This window comes from Bombina bombina, chromosome 3, assembly GCF_027579735.1.
Source record: "Bombina bombina isolate aBomBom1 chromosome 3, aBomBom1.pri, whole genome shotgun sequence".
NCBI lineage: Eukaryota > Metazoa > Chordata > Amphibia > Anura > Bombinatoridae > Bombina > Bombina bombina.
Genome location: NC_069501.1, coordinates 47,033,942 through 47,049,358, shown reverse-complemented (window position 1 = coordinate 47,049,358; position 15,417 = coordinate 47,033,942). Strand labels below are relative to the sequence as shown.

The window sequence follows — 15,417 nt, the reverse complement described above, 5'->3', positions numbered from 1 at the left end:
GGCTCCGCCCACCCCAGTCATTCTCTTTGCCGTTGCACAGGCAACATCTCCACGGAGATGGTTAAGAGTATGTGGTGTTTAGTTGTAGTTTTTTATTCTACTATCAAGAGTTTGTTATTTTAAAATAGTGCTGGTATGTACTATTTACTCTGAAACAGAAAAAGATGAAGAATTCTGTTTGTGAGAGGAAGATGATTTTAGCAGACAGTAACTAAAATCCTTTGCTGTTTCCACATAGGACTGTTGAGATGAAGTAACTTCAGTTGGGGGAAACAGTTAGCAGACTTTTCTGCTTAAGGTATGACTAGCCATATTTCTAACAAGACTGTGTAATGCTGGAAGGCTGTCATTTCCCCTCATGGGGACCGGTAAGCCATTTTCTTAGTCTCAAGCAGAATAAATGGCTTAATATGGGCTATAAAACTGGTAGACACTTTTATGGGCAAAATCGATTGCTTTATCTGGGCATTTTATACATGTTTATGCTGGTTTTTCACATTTATAAACTTGGGGAACGTTTTTTAACGTCAGGCACTATGTTAGACACCTTTTCCAGTCAGGAAGGGCCTTCCCAGTTGTAGGCTGAGCCTCATTTTCGCGCCATTACTGCGCAGTTGTTTTTGAGAGCAAGACATGCAGATGCATGTGTGAGGACCTGAAAATAGTTGGAAAAGTTCCTAGAAGGCGTCATTTGGTATCGTATTCCCCTCTGGGCTTGGTAGAGTCGCAGCAAAGGCTGTAGCTGGGACTGTAGAGGGGTTAAAACTGTAACCGGCTCCGGTTTCGTTATTTTAAGGGTTAAAGCTCTGAAAATTGGTGTGCAATACTTTTAATGCTTTAAGACACTGTGGTGAAATTTTGGTAAATTTTGAACAATTCCTTCATATTTTTTCACATATTCAGTAATAAAGTGTGCTCTGTTTAAAATTTAAAGAGACAGTAACGGTTTTGTTTTAAAACGGTTTTTGTGTTTTACTGACAAGTTTAAGCCTGTTTAACATGTCTGTGCCTTCAGATAAGCTATGTTCTATATGTATGACAGTCAATGTGTCTCCCCCTTCTAAATTATGTGATAATTGTGCCAAAGCGTCCAAACAAAATAAGGACAGTACTGTCACAGATAATGAAGTTGCCCAAGATGATTCTTCAGATGAAGGGAGTAGACATGGTTCTACATCATCTCCTTCTGTGTCTACACCAGTTTTGCCCACGCAGGAGGCCCCTAGTACTTCTAGCGCGCAAATGCTTATTACCATGCAACAATTGACGGCTGTAATGGATAACTCCATAGCAAATATTTTATCCAAAATGCCTGCATATCAGAGAAAGCGCGATTGCTCTGTTTTAAACACTGAAGAGCAGGAGGGCGCTGATGATAATTGTTCTGTCATACCCTTACAAAGGATTATCTGCGAGTTCTCTAAAGGGACAGATTTCTGCTTTATCTGTCATACTACACAAACGACTGGCAGTTGTGCCAGATGTTCAAGCATTTGTTCAGGCTCTGGTTAAGATCAAGCCTGTTTACAGACCTTTGACTCCTCCCTGGAGTTTAAATCTAGTTCTTTCAGTTCTTCAAAGGGTTCCGTTTGAACCTTTACATTCCATAGATATTAAGTTGTTATCTTGGAAAGTTTTGTTTTTGGTTGCTATTTCTTCTGCTAGAAGAGTTTCTGAGTTATCTGCTCTACAGTGTACTCCACCCTATCTGGTGTTCCATTCAGATAAGGTTGTTCTGCGTACTAAGCCTGGTTTTCTACCAAAGGTTGTTTCCAACAAAAATATTAATCAGGAGATAGTTGTACCTTCTTTGTGTCCGAATCCAGTTTCAAAGAAGGAACGTTTGCTACACAATTTAGATGTAGTCCGTGCTCTAAAGTTCTACTTAGAAGCTACAAAAGAGTTCAGACAAACTTCTTCTCTGTTTGTCGTCTATTCTGGTAAACGGAGAGGTCAAAAAGCAACTTCTACCTCTCTTTCCTTTTGGCTTAAAAGCATCATCTGATTGGCTTATGAGACTGCCGGACGGCAGCCTCCTGAAAGAATCACAGCTCACTCCACTAGGGCTGTAGCTTCCACATGGGCCTTCAAGAATGAGGCTTCTGTTGACCAGATATGTAAGGCAGCGACTTGGTCTTCACTGCATACTTTTGCCAAATTTTACAAATTTGATACTTTTGCTTCTTCGGAGGCTATTTTTGGGAGAAAGGTTTTGCAAGCCGTGGTGCCTTCCGTTTAGGTGACCTGATTTGCTCCCTCCCTTCATCCGTGTCCTAAAGCTTTGGTATTGGTTCCCACAAGTAAGGATGACGCCGTGGACCGGACACACCAATGTTGGAGAAAACAGAATTTATGCTTACCTGATAAATTACTTTCTCCAACGGTGTGTCCGGTCCACGGCCCGCCCTGGTTTTTTAATCAGGTCCGATGAATTATTTTCTTTAACTACAGTCACCACGACACCCTATGGTTTCTCCTATTTTTTCCTCCTGTCCGTCGGTCCAATGACTGGGGTGGGCGGAGCCTAGGAGGGACTATATGGCCAGCTTTGCTGGGACTCTTTGCCATTTCCTGTTGGGGAAGAGATATTCCCACAAGTAAGGATGACGCCGTGGACCGGACACACCGTTGGAGAAAGTAATTTATCAGGTAAGCATAAATTCTGTTTTTCCACAGGTCCATGTTAGGGAGAATGCCTCTCAAACCTAGTGAGCTGCCCTGCTGCCAGGCAGATTACATTATTAATTTTATTTTTCTAAGCAGGTTAAAAGAAAAATATTGGCACTTGAACATTGAGACATCAATGCATTAATCCTGTTAAGGGTTAATAGGATAATGTGAGGCAGTTTGTGCAACCACTGGGGACGAGAGGAACATAGGCTCAGTTTATTTTTTTTGTCCAGTGTATTCCGGTCAGGGTGGTAATGTTTTTACTTGCTCTCGGCGGCTTTACCTTCAGAGTGAAGATTAATGCCGGCCGGAAGGTTCAGCTTGATACGCCCACGATGGGCGGGTCTTTTCTGAAGCAGCAAAGTGTTTTTGCGCACTTTTCTCCTTCTCACTTCCTGAGTGCCGGAGGTGACGTACTTCATTGCGGCTCTGCATCTCTGTGATAGCTATCGCCGGATTCCGGTGGGAGCAGCTCTGGATTGAGTCCGGATTTTCTCTTCTATTGACTCCGGCAACCAGCAGGACAAGTAGGCACCTCAGCAGAGCTAGATGAGGTGTAGAGGCTGTCTGGGGTGCTCTAGGACCACCATTTTTTGCATTAAAATATAAAAACTTAAAGGGAAAGTAACTTTTTTTTGTAATAATTTCAAAATTAAATAAAAGTATCTTATTTTTGATTTTTTTCAATTATTGGGTAAAGATGGACAAAGAGGCCCTGCAAAATGTTACTTGTACTTTGTGTTTTGATGCTAATGTGGAACCACCAATCCCTTTTTGTTCCTCAAGTGTCCCAAACTTTATCGTCTACACATGCAGTGCCCTGCGCTTCCTCTCACACTCCGGTTGGAGTTACATTGCAAGACATTGCTACCTGCATATCTTCTGCGGTAAGTGATGCGCTGTCTGCTTTTCCCATGCTGCAGGGAAAGCGCAAGAGGAAATCTAAGTAATCAGTGAGTAAGGTTTCTGACACAGTCGTGGCTATTCCGAATGTTTCTTCCCAGAAGTCTTAGGAGGAAAATACTTCGGTGGCATCTGAGGGTGAAATCTCAGACTCAGACAGTGTAACTCCTTCTTCTGATGCTGACGTCGTATCATTCAGATTTAAGCTGGAACACCTCTGTTGTTACTTAAGGAGGTTTTGGCTACCGTGGGCGACTCCTACACTACTATTGTAGTCAATCCTAAGAAGTCTAGTAAGCTAAACAAGTACTTCGATGTAACTTCCATGGTGGAGGTTTTCCCTGTACCAGACCAGGCTACAGAGATTATTGCTAGGGAATGGGAGAGACCTGGTATCCCTTTATGTACACCAGGGTTTACAATGGCAAGCTGCGGTGTGTATTGCTACCGTCACCAGCGCGGCGGCATACTGGTTTGTTGCATTGTCTGTTTCTATTCAGACAGATACTCCCCTTGAAGAGATCCAGGATAGGATCAAGGCTCTTAAGTTGCCCAATTTCTTTATTACTGATGCTTCCCTACAGGTTATTAAGCTGGGAGCAAAGATTTCTGGTGTTGCCGTACTGGCCCGCAGAGCTTTATGGTTAAAGTCCTGGTCTGCGGATGCATAGTCTAAGGATAAGAGGAATAAGCAGAAGGGACATCAGAGTAATTTTCGTTTCTTTCGAAACTTCAAGGGTAAGCCTTCCGCTCCCTCTGCCAAGCAGGAACAGTCCAAACCTTCCTGGAGGACCAACCAGTCTTGGAACAAGGGGAAGCAATCTAAGAAGCCTGTTAATGACTCAGTATGCATGAAGACTTTCCTTCTTCGCTCAGGCCTGGGTTTGGGATGTTCCGGATCAATGGGCGGTGGACATCTTGTCCCAGGGATACAAACTAGAGTTCAAGATCTTTCCTCCCAGGGGCAGGTTTCTGCTCTCAAGATTATCTGTAGACCAGATAAAAAGAGAGGCATTCTTACACTGTGTCCGAGACCTTTCCGACCTGCGAGTGATAGTTCCTGTTCCAATTCAGGAACAGGGTCTGGGATTTTACTCCAATTCGTTCGTGGTTCCCAAAAAAGAGGGAACTTTCAGACCAATTTTAGACAAGTTCCTCAGAGTACCATCCTTCAAGATGGAAACTATTCGTTCCATTCTTCCCTTGGTTCAAGAGGGTCAATTCATGACAACAGTAGATTTAAAGATGCGTACCTGCATGTTCCCATCCACAGGAATCATCACAAGTTTCAGAGGTTCGCATTTCTAGACAAACACTTCCAGTTTGTTGCTTTTCTATTCGGCCTTGCCACAGATCCCAGAATTTTTTCAAGGTCCTGGGATCCCTGTTGGCAGTGCTCCGGTTGTGAGCCATTGCAGTGGCGCCTTATCTGGACGACATTCTGGTTCAGGAGCCATCCTTTTAACAAGCGAACTCCCACATGGAGATGTTGTTATCCTTTCTGCATTCTCACGGATGGAAGGTGAATTTGGGAAAGAGTTCCTTAATTCCAGCTACAAGAGTAGTGTTCTTGGGAACCATAATAATTTCCTTATAAATGAAAATATTTCTGACAGAGGTCAGAAAATCAAAGATCTTCGACTCTTGTCTAGCCCTTCAGTCCTCTGCTCGGCCGTCAGTGGCTCAATGGATGGAGGTGATCGGACTGATGGTAGCTGCCATGGACATCATTCCGTTTGCCCGTTTCCATCTCAGACCTCTGTAGTTATGCATGCTCAGGCAATGGAATGGGGATTATGTGGATCTGTTTCCGTGATTTCATCTGGATCAGGCGACAAGAGATTCTCTTCCTTGGTGGTTGTCTCAGGAACATCTCTCCCAGGGAACCAGCTTCCACAGACCCACCTGGGTGATTGTGACAACGGACGCCAGCCTGCTGGGATTGGGAGCAGTCTGGGGCTCACTAAAAGCTTAGGGGACATGGACTCAGGAGGAGTCTGTTCTCCCCATAAACATCATAGAGCTGAGGGCAATCTTCAATGCTCTGCTGGCCTGGCCTCAGTTAGCTTCGCCCGGTTTATGAGGTTCCAGTCGGACAACATAACTTCAGTGGCTTACATCAACCATCATGGAGGAACAGCCGGAGCTAGATCTCATGGCATCTCGACAGAATGCCAAGCTCCCGAGTTACGGGTCGAGGTCAAGGGATCCTCAGGCTGTACTGATAGATGCTCTGGCAGTTCCTTGGAATTTCAGTCTAGCATACCTTTTTCCTCCGTTCGCTCTCCTTCCACGGATTATTGCTCGAATCAAACAGGAGACGGCATCGGTGATCCTCATTGCACAGGCGTGGCCTCGCAGGATCTGGTATGCAGACCTAGTGAAGATGTCTTCTCTTCCACCTTGGAGACTTCCACTGAGGAAGGAAGGACCTTCTACTTCAAGGGCCCTTCCTTCATCCAAATCTTGTTTCTCTGAAGCTGACTGCTTGGAGATTGAACGCTTAATTCTATCTAAGCGCTGGATTTCGGTTATTGAGACCTTGATTCAGGCTCGTAAGCCTATAACTAGAAAGATTTACCATAAGATATGGCGTAAATATCTGTATTGGTGTGAATCCATAAGCTACTCTTGGAGTAGAGTTTGGGTTCCTAGAATGTTGTCTTTTCTCCAATAAGGTCTGGAGAAGGGCTTATTTGCAAGTACTGTTTTGTTGCATAAATGTCTGGCGGATGTACCAGACGTGCAATCGTTCTGTCAAAATCAGACCTGTGTTCAAACCTGTTACTCCTCCCTGGAGTCTTAACCTTGTTCTTAAAGTTCTTCAGCAGGCTCCGTTTGAGCCTATGCAATCCTTAGATATTAAGATGTTATCTTGGAAAGTTTTGTTTCTTGTTGCAATTTCTTCTGCTCGTAGAGTCTCAGAGCTCTCGGCATTGCAGTGTGAATCCCCTTACCTTATTTCTTTTACAAGATATGCCGAGTCCACGGGTTTCATCCTTACTTGTGGGATTTATCCTCCTGCTAACAGGAAGTGGCAAAGAGCACCACAGCAAAGCTGTTACATAGCTCCTCCCCTAACTCCTCCCCCCAGTCATTCTCTTTGCCTATGCTAGTAATAGGAAGGGTAAAGTGATAGTGGTGATAAAATTATAGTTTTATTTTCTTCAATCAAGATGTTTTTTATTTTAAATGGTACCGGTGAGTACTATTTGGCTCAGGGGGGATAGGGAAGAAGATTTCCCCCTGAATTTGATGATTTTAGCAGCAGTTACTAAGATCAATTATGGTCTGAAGGTAATATGGGAAAATTCTTCAGTGTGGAGAACAGTCTCATGCAGCAAACAGCATTTGAGGTATGTTTCAGCCTTTTTACTTCTGAGGAGATTTAATATATCAGAACCGGCTGATTGGGTTCCTCATAGTGGGAACAGGGTAAGCAGTAGTCCTATATGCAAAAGGGTGTTACTGTACTCCTGGGTGTTTGTTTTCTAATACTTATGCTACTCAAAGGCAGCATATAATTAAGACACGGGGTATATTACTAATTTTTTATTATATATCTAAACAAAAGGATGGCTTTTATTGTGTTTTGGGGACCACATGGCAGTTTAAAACCGTTTTACATGAGGTAGTTTAAATTTCAGTGCGACGTCCATTGTGGGCGGGGCCTATTTTCGCGCCTCAGGTTGCAGTTTACACTGAAGGAGACAGCAGACATTTGCTCCGGTTGGGCCCTATCTGTGTTCTATACTATCCGGATTGGTGTCGATTCATTTGGCAGTGTTCTGGGGAAGGTAGGCGCCACAGCACAGCTGTGGTGAGGTGCAGGGGTCTTTATTTAGCAAAATGTAATTTTTTTGCTTAAATGTTCCTCTAAAGTGTAAAATTCTGCTATTGCATTTGGCAAGCAATAATTTTTGGCAACTCTGCATTTATATTCATAGTTTTTTTGAACGTTTATAGACTTCTTAGTGTGTTTGGAAACAATTGTGCGCTTTTATTTCTTAAAGGCACAGTACCTGTTTTTTTACAAAAAATTTTTTTTTCAATAAATAAAGTATTCACCAACTGTTGTGGTTATTACTAATTTGTTTAACATGTCTGACATTGAGGAAACTCATTGCTCTATGTGTTTAGAAGCCATTGTGGAACCCCCTCTTACATTGTGTACCTCTTATACTGATAGAGCCTTACACTGTAAGGAACATATTTTAGGAAATGAAAGTATGTCTAAGGATGATTCTCAGTCTGAAGGGAATCAGGATATGCCATGTAATTTTCCTCAAGTGTCCCAACCTTTAACACCCACACAAGTGACACCTAGTATATCTAGTGCGTATAATTATTTTACTTTGCAAGATATGGCTGCAGTTATGACAACTACTCTCACTGAGGTATTATCTAAACTGCCAGGTTTGCAGGGTAAACGCAGTAGGCCAGGTATTAACGTAAATACTGAACCCTCTGATGCTTTAGTAGCCATTTCCGATCTACCCTCACAATGCTCTGAATTGGGGGTTAGGGAATTATTGTCTGAGGGAGAAATTTCAGGATCAGGGAATATGTTACCTCAGACAGATACGGACTTAGCGTCCTTTAAATTTAAACTTGAACACCTTCGCCTGTTACTCAGGGAGGTCCTAGCGACTCTGGATGATTGTGAACCTATTACAATTCCTCCAGAAAAATTGTGTAAGATGGATAAATATCTAGAAGTTCCTACTTACACTGATGTTTTTCCAGTTCCCAAAATAATTTCGGAAATGGTTAGAAAGGAATGGGATAGACCAGGCATACCATTCTCTCCCCCTCCTAATTTTAAGAAAATGTTTCCCATATCAGACTCCATTAAGGACTCTTGGCAAACGGTCCCTAAGGTGGAGGGAGCAATATCTACTCTAGCTAAGCATACAACTATACCTATTGAAGACAGTTGTGCTTTCAAAGACCCTATGGATAAAAAATTAGAGGGTCTTCTAAAGAAATTATTTATTCACCAGGGTTTCTTATTACAACCTGCTGCCTGCATTGTTCCAGTAACTACGGCGGCGGCTTTCTGGTTTGACGCCCTTGAGGAGTCTCTGAAAGTAGAGACGCCCCTAGACGACATTTTGGACAAAATTAAAGCTCTCAAACTAGCTAATTATTTTATCACAGATGCTGTTTTTCAGATTACTAAATTAGCAGCAAAAAATGCAGGCTTTGCCATATTGGCGCGCATAGCGCTATGGTTAAAATCGTGGTCTGCTGATGTATCATCAAAGTCTAAACTGTTAACTATTCCTTTCAAGGGTAAGACCCTGTTCGGCCCTGAATTGAAGGAAATCATTGCTGACATTACTGGAGGTAAAGGACATGCCCTACCTCAAGACAAACCTCTTAGGATGAGGGGTAAACAAAATAATTTTTGTTCCTTTCGAAATTTCAGAGGAGTACCCTCTGCTTCCCCTTCCATCAATAAGCAGGAAGGAAATTTTGCTCAATCCAAGTCTGTCTGGAGACCTAATCAGACCTGGAATAAGGGTAAAAAAGCCAAAAAGCCCGCTGCTGCTATCAAGACAGCATGAAGGGGCAGCCCCCGATCCGGGACCGGATCTAGTAGGGGGCAGACTTTCTCTCTTTGCTCAGGCTTGGGCAAGGGATGTGCAGGATCCCTGGGCATTAGAAATTGTGACCCAGGGGTATCAACTGGAATTCATGAATTTTCCCCCAAGAGGGAGATTTCATCTTTCACGTTTGTCTGTAGACCAGACAAAAAGAGAGGTGTTCTTACACTGTGTAAAAGACCTCTATTTCATGGGAGTGATTTGTCCAGTTCCAAAACTGGAACAGGGACAGGGGTTTTACTAAAACCTTTTCGTGGTTCCCAAAAAAGAGGGAACTTTCAGACCTATTTCGGATTTAAAGTGTCTAAACAAATTTCTCAGGGTCCCATCGTTCAAGATGGAGACTATACAAACAATCTTACCAATGATACAGGAGGGTCAATACATGACCACCGTGGACCTAAAGGATGCATACCTTCACATTCCTATCCACAAGGATCATCATTTGTTTCTAAGGTTTACCTTTCTGGACAAGTATTATCAGTTTGTGGCCCTTCCCTTCGGGTTGGCCACAGCTGCCAGGATCTTCACAAAGATGCTAGGATCCCTTCTAGCGGTTCTCAGGCCGCTGGGCATAGCAGTGGTGCCCTATCTGGATGATATTTTGGTTCAGGCGTCAACTTATCATCAGACCAAATCTCACACGGACATCGTGTTGTCATTTCTAAGAACTCACGGTTGGAAAGTGAATATAGAAAAGAGTTCACTTGTTCCACAAACAAGAGTTCCATTCTTGGGAACTCTGATAGACTCTGGTAGACATGAAAATATTTCTGACGGAGGTCAGAAAATCAAAGATTCTAAATACTTGCCGAGCTCTTCAGTCCATTCCTCGGCCATCAGTGGCGCAGTGTATGGAGGTCATTGGATTAATGGTAGCAGCGATGGACATCGTCCCGTTTGCTCGCTTTCATCTCAGGCCACTGCAACTGTGCATGCTCAGACAGTGGAATGGGGATTATGCAAATTTATCTCCTCAGATAAATCTGGAACAAGAGACCAGAGACTCTCTTCTTTGGTGGTTGTCACAGGATCATCTGTCCCAGGGAATGTGCTTCCGCAGACCATCATGGGTAATAGTGACAACGGACGCCAGCCTCTTGGGCTGGGGTGCAGTCTGGAATTCCCTGAAGGCTCAGGGAACTTGGACTCCGATGGAGTCTCAGTTGCCAATCAATATTCTAGAACTGAGAGCAATATTCAATGCGCTTCAGGCGTGGCCTCAGTTGGCACTGACCAAGTTCATAAGATTCCAGTCGGACAATGTCACGACTGTAGCATATATCAATCATCAGGGGGAACAAGAAGTTCTCTTGCGATGATAGAGGTATCAAAGATAATCCGATGGGCAGAGATTCACTCTTGCCATCTATCAGCAATCTATATCCCAGGAGTAGAGAACTGGGAGGCGGATTTTCTAAATCATCAGACTTTTCATCCGGAGGAGTGGGAACTCCATCCGGAGGTATTTGCATTGTTGATTCATCAATGGGGCACATCGGAATTGGATCTGATGGCATCTCGACAGAATGCCAAACTTCCACGCTACGGGTCCAGGTCAAGGGATTCCCAGGCTGTACTGATAGATACGCTAGCAGTACCTTGGTCGTTCAACCTGGCTTATGTGTTTCCACCATTTCCTCTCCTGCCTCGTGTGATTGCAAGAATCAAACAGGAGAGAGCTTCAGTAATTCTAAAAGCGCCTGCGTGGCCATGCACGACTTGGTATGCGGATTTAGTGTACATGTCGTCTCTGCCACTGTGGAAACTGCCATTGAGACAGGACCTTCTCATTAAAGGTCCGTTCCAACATCCAAATCTAAATTCTCTGCAGCTGACTGCCTGGAGATTAAACGCTTGATCTTATCTAAGCGGGGATTCTCTGAGTCGGTCATTGATACTCTGATTCAGGCTCGCAAGCCTGTCACTAGAAAGATTTACCATAAGATATGGCGTAAATATCTTTATTGGTGTGAATCCAAGGGTTACTCATGGAGTAAGATTAGGATTCCTAGGATCTTGTCCTTTCTCAAAGAAGGATTGGAGAAGGGAATATCTGCTAGTTCTTTAAAAGGACAAATTTCTGCTTTGTCAATTTTATTACACAAGCGTCTGGCGGATGTCCCAGACGTTCAGTCTTTTTGTCAGGCTTTAATCAGAATCAAGCCTGTGTTTAAAGCTGTTGCTCCACCATGGAGTCTGAATTTAGTTCTTAATGTTCTTCAAGGGGTTCCATTTGAACCCATGCATTCCATAGATATTAAGCGGTTATCTTGGAAGGTTTTATTTTTAGTTGCTATCTCTTCTGCTCGAAGAGTTTCTGAGCTTTCTGCTTTACAATGTGATTCGCCTTATCTTATATTCCATTCTGATAAGGTGGTTTTGCGTACTAAACCTGGATTCCTTCCTAAGGTTGTTTCAAATAAGAATATTAATCAGGAAATTGTTGTTCCTTCCTTGTGTCCTAATCCTTCTTCTAAGAAGGAATGTCTATTACATAACTTGGATGTGGTCCGTGCTTTGAAGTTTTACTTACAAGCGACCAAGTATTTCAGACAAACATCCTCTCTTTTTGTTGTTTATTCTGGAAAGCGTAGGGGTCAAAAAGCTACGGCTACCCCTCTCTCTCTTTGGCTGAAAAGCATCATCCGCCTGGCATATGAGACTGCTGGACAGCAGCCTCCTGAAAAAATTACGGCTCATTCTACTAGAGCTGTGGCTTCCACATGGGCTTTCAAAAACGATGCTTCTGTTGAACAGATTTGTAAGGCTGCGACTTGGTCCTCCCTTCATACTTTTTCCAAATTTTACAAATTTGATACTTTTGCTTCTTCTGAGGCTATTTTTGGGAGAAAGGTTCATCAAGCAGTGGTGCCTTCCGTTTAGGTTCCTGTCTTGTCCCTCCCTTTCATCCGTGTCCTAAAGCTTTGGTATTGTATCCCACAAGTAAGGATGAAACCTGTGGACTCGGCATATCTTTTAACAGAAAAGGAAATTTATGCTGACCTGATAAATTTATTTCTTTAACGATATGCCAAGTCCACGGCCCGCCCTGTCATTTTAAGACAGGATTTATTTTATTTTTCAATACTTCAGTCACCTCTGCACCTTTTAGCTTTTCCTTTCTCTTCCTATACCTTCGGTCGAATGACTGGGGGGAGGAGTTAGGGGAGGAGCTATGTAACAGCTCTGCTGTGGTGCTCTTTGCCACTTCCTGTTAGCAGGAGGATAAATCCCACAAGTAAGGATGAAACCCGTGGACTCTGCATATCGTAAAAGAAATCAATTTATCAGGTAAGCATAAATTTCCTTTTTTCATTCTGATAAGGTAGTTCTGTGTACTAAGTTAAGGATCCTCCCTAAAGTGGTTTCGGATAGTAACATTAATCAAGAAATCTTTGTTCCTTCCTTGTGTCCTAACACTTCTTCTTCTTAGAGTGTAATTCGTTTGGCCTATGGAACTGCTGGACAGCAACCTCCTGAGAGAATCATGGCTCATTCCACGAGGGCTGTTTCCTCTTCCTGGGCATTTAAAAATGAAGCTTCTGTGGAACAGATTTGCAAGGCTGCAACTTGGTCCTCTCTACACACTTTTTCAAAATTCTATAAATTTGATACTTTTGCCTCGGCTGAGGATTCTTTTGGGAGAAAGGTTCTTCAAGCTGTGGTGCCTTCCGTTTAGGTACCCTGTCTCTCCCTCCCTTATCATCTGTGTTTTCTAGCTTGGGTATTGACTCCCAATAATAATTAGAGATGATCCGTGGACTCACAGTGTCATTAGAAAGAAAACTAAATTTATGCTTACCTGATAAATGTATTTATTTCTTGACACGGTCAGTCCACGGCACGACAGGTTTTTGTGTTGTAAACTTCAGGCACCTCTGCACCTTGTATTACTTCCTTTCTCTCTTTTTCCTTCGGTTTAATGACTGGGGTTGGAGGGAAGGGAGGTAATACTTAACAGCTTTGCTGTGGTGCTCTTTGCCTCCTCCTGCTGGCTAGGAGTGATATTCCCCAATAGTAATTAGAGATGATCCGTGGAATCACCATGTCAAGAAAGAAATACATTTATCAGGTAAGCATAAATTTTGTTTTTTATTTCTGGCTGACAAAATAAAGGTGTCTGATTATTTTATTGTCATAGCACCTCTGTGGCTAAAACATTACTACCATGCACTTACACTTTATTCTATATCCTATTATTCCATAAGGGAGAAGAATTCCATGGTCCAAAAAAAGCTGATGTGAAGGAGAGACAAAAGCTGTTCCAGTTGGTTGAGATGCAATTAGAAGAGATTGATCGACTGAAAGAGGAAATTTCTTTGTTGAGCAAGAAAGGCGGCAGCATTCTGCCACCCGCCCAGCCTCCGATCTCACACACTAGTGGGGCTGTAGCGTGATTAAGATCCTTGTATGTCACCCATAACCTGAATAGTCAAATAACAAATATCAGACTAAGAATATTGTATGACAAGTCAGTATCAATGGTCCTACATGGTTAACAAATGCCTACAATTTATCCCGGTATTCGTTACTCTTTAGTTAATTAATGAACCTGAACTATTGATTTAGGCTGGTTAGCTTACATAGGTCTTCAGGCTTATATTCCAAGATTTACCAAGGTACCAAATATAAGTTGAATTATTGACTAAAATATTTTCTTTTAAATTAAATAATATATTTCTTATAATGATTTGTTAATGCTTGTGTACGAAAAAACAGCTTATTAACAATCTCTGCAAAGATATATTATAGTACGACTGTGCAGATTGTTAAAAAATGTAAAATGCCACTATGGTGAAATGCGTCAGTGTCATCCTCACTTTGTTTTTAGTAATACAGTGTCTTAATGTACCTATTCATAGGCTAAGTACACTTTTTATATGCAGTTGTGCAAAAAAGAAAAAAAAAACGGCAGCACATGTAACAGGCACAAAAAAGTTAAAAAGTAACTTTTTATCCATCAAATTAAGAAAATACATAGAGGCAACAAACCCATAATTCCTATGATTAAGTTCCAAGTGTAGGCACGAAACGCGTAAGGATCTATGGGTTCTTTGCCTCTATGTATTTTTTTAATTTGATGGATTAAAAGTTACTTTTCTTTCCAATGGCATGGAGAGCCCATGAGTCCATTCAATTTCTTTTAGGAAAATCACCTCCTGGCCACCAGGAGGAGGCAAAGAACACCCCAGCCAGAGCTCAAGTACTCTCCCACTACCCATACTCCACCAGTCATTATTTGCCTCTGTAACTAGGAGGAGGTGAAGATGGTGTCTGAAAAAAATTGTGTCCTTTAATGGGTAGCTTCCCTTCAAGATATACATGTGCAGCTGTTTTTTATTTTTTGCTCAAGTATCTGTGGCAGACTCGGCCGCCTTTGGTGTACACCCCTTTGGCTGTTTGATACACCACGGGATTCCCTGCACTTCCAGTGGCGTATTCAGCTCACAACGGGACCTGTAGCGGTTTGGATGGTTGTTATATGCAGTTGTAAAAATTAATATAACAAGGGTGGTGTTGGTGGTTGTGAAGTCACCATGTGATGATACTGTAATGTACGAAAGTACCAGGAGTGGTCACAGCTTTAATATTTTGTAGCAAAGGATACTAAGTAATTAAGTAAGCAATTTGCCACATATTTTTGATAATATTCATTAGTTACGTTTTCCCTCATAAACATATAATCAGCTCATATGTACTTTAAACATTCTCCATATGACACAGTACCCACTATTTAGTATCTAATAGTTATAAGTGAGATTAATACTGGTATATAAATCTCCCAAGACTAATCATTTGTTTTCCTAAAAGACAAACCTGTTATTGTGCTATTAGCTACGTTTAACCTTGTAAATAACCGTTACGTTTTAACAATCTGTGCTACTAAACATATTTATGAAGTGATTGTAAATAAGCTGTTTGAGATATGTCTATTCTTTACAGTCATTGTTGGTTTATAATAATCCCTGCAGGCTTTCAGTGACTTAAAGGGATAGTCTTGTCAAACGTAAGCTTTTGTGATTCAGATAAAGCAGGCAATTTTAAGCAACCTTCTAATTAACTCCTATTATAAATTTTTCTTTGTTCTGTTGGTATCTTTATTTGAAAAGCAGGAATGTAAGCTTAGGAGCCGGGCCATTTTTGGTTTAGCACCTGGGTAGCGCTTGCTGATTGGTGTATAAATGTAGCGCCTCCAATCAGCAAGCACTACCCAAGTGCTGAACCAAAAATG

The 15,417-nt window shown here is 42.2% G+C and overlaps 1 protein-coding gene across 1 annotated transcript in view; it reads left to right on the top strand.

Moving 5' to 3' along the window:
* The window catches only part of CFAP44 (cilia and flagella associated protein 44), a 296,056-nt gene extending 281,648 nt beyond the window's left edge, over positions 1-14,408 (top strand). The window contains exon 35 of the mRNA XM_053705145.1: positions 13,394-14,408. Within this exon, the coding sequence (XP_053561120.1) occupies positions 13,394-13,582 (189 nt within the window). The 3' untranslated portion in view covers positions 13,583-14,408. The remainder of the gene's footprint in view (positions 1-13,393) is intronic.
* Positions 14,409-15,417: the final 1,009 nt, after the last annotated feature.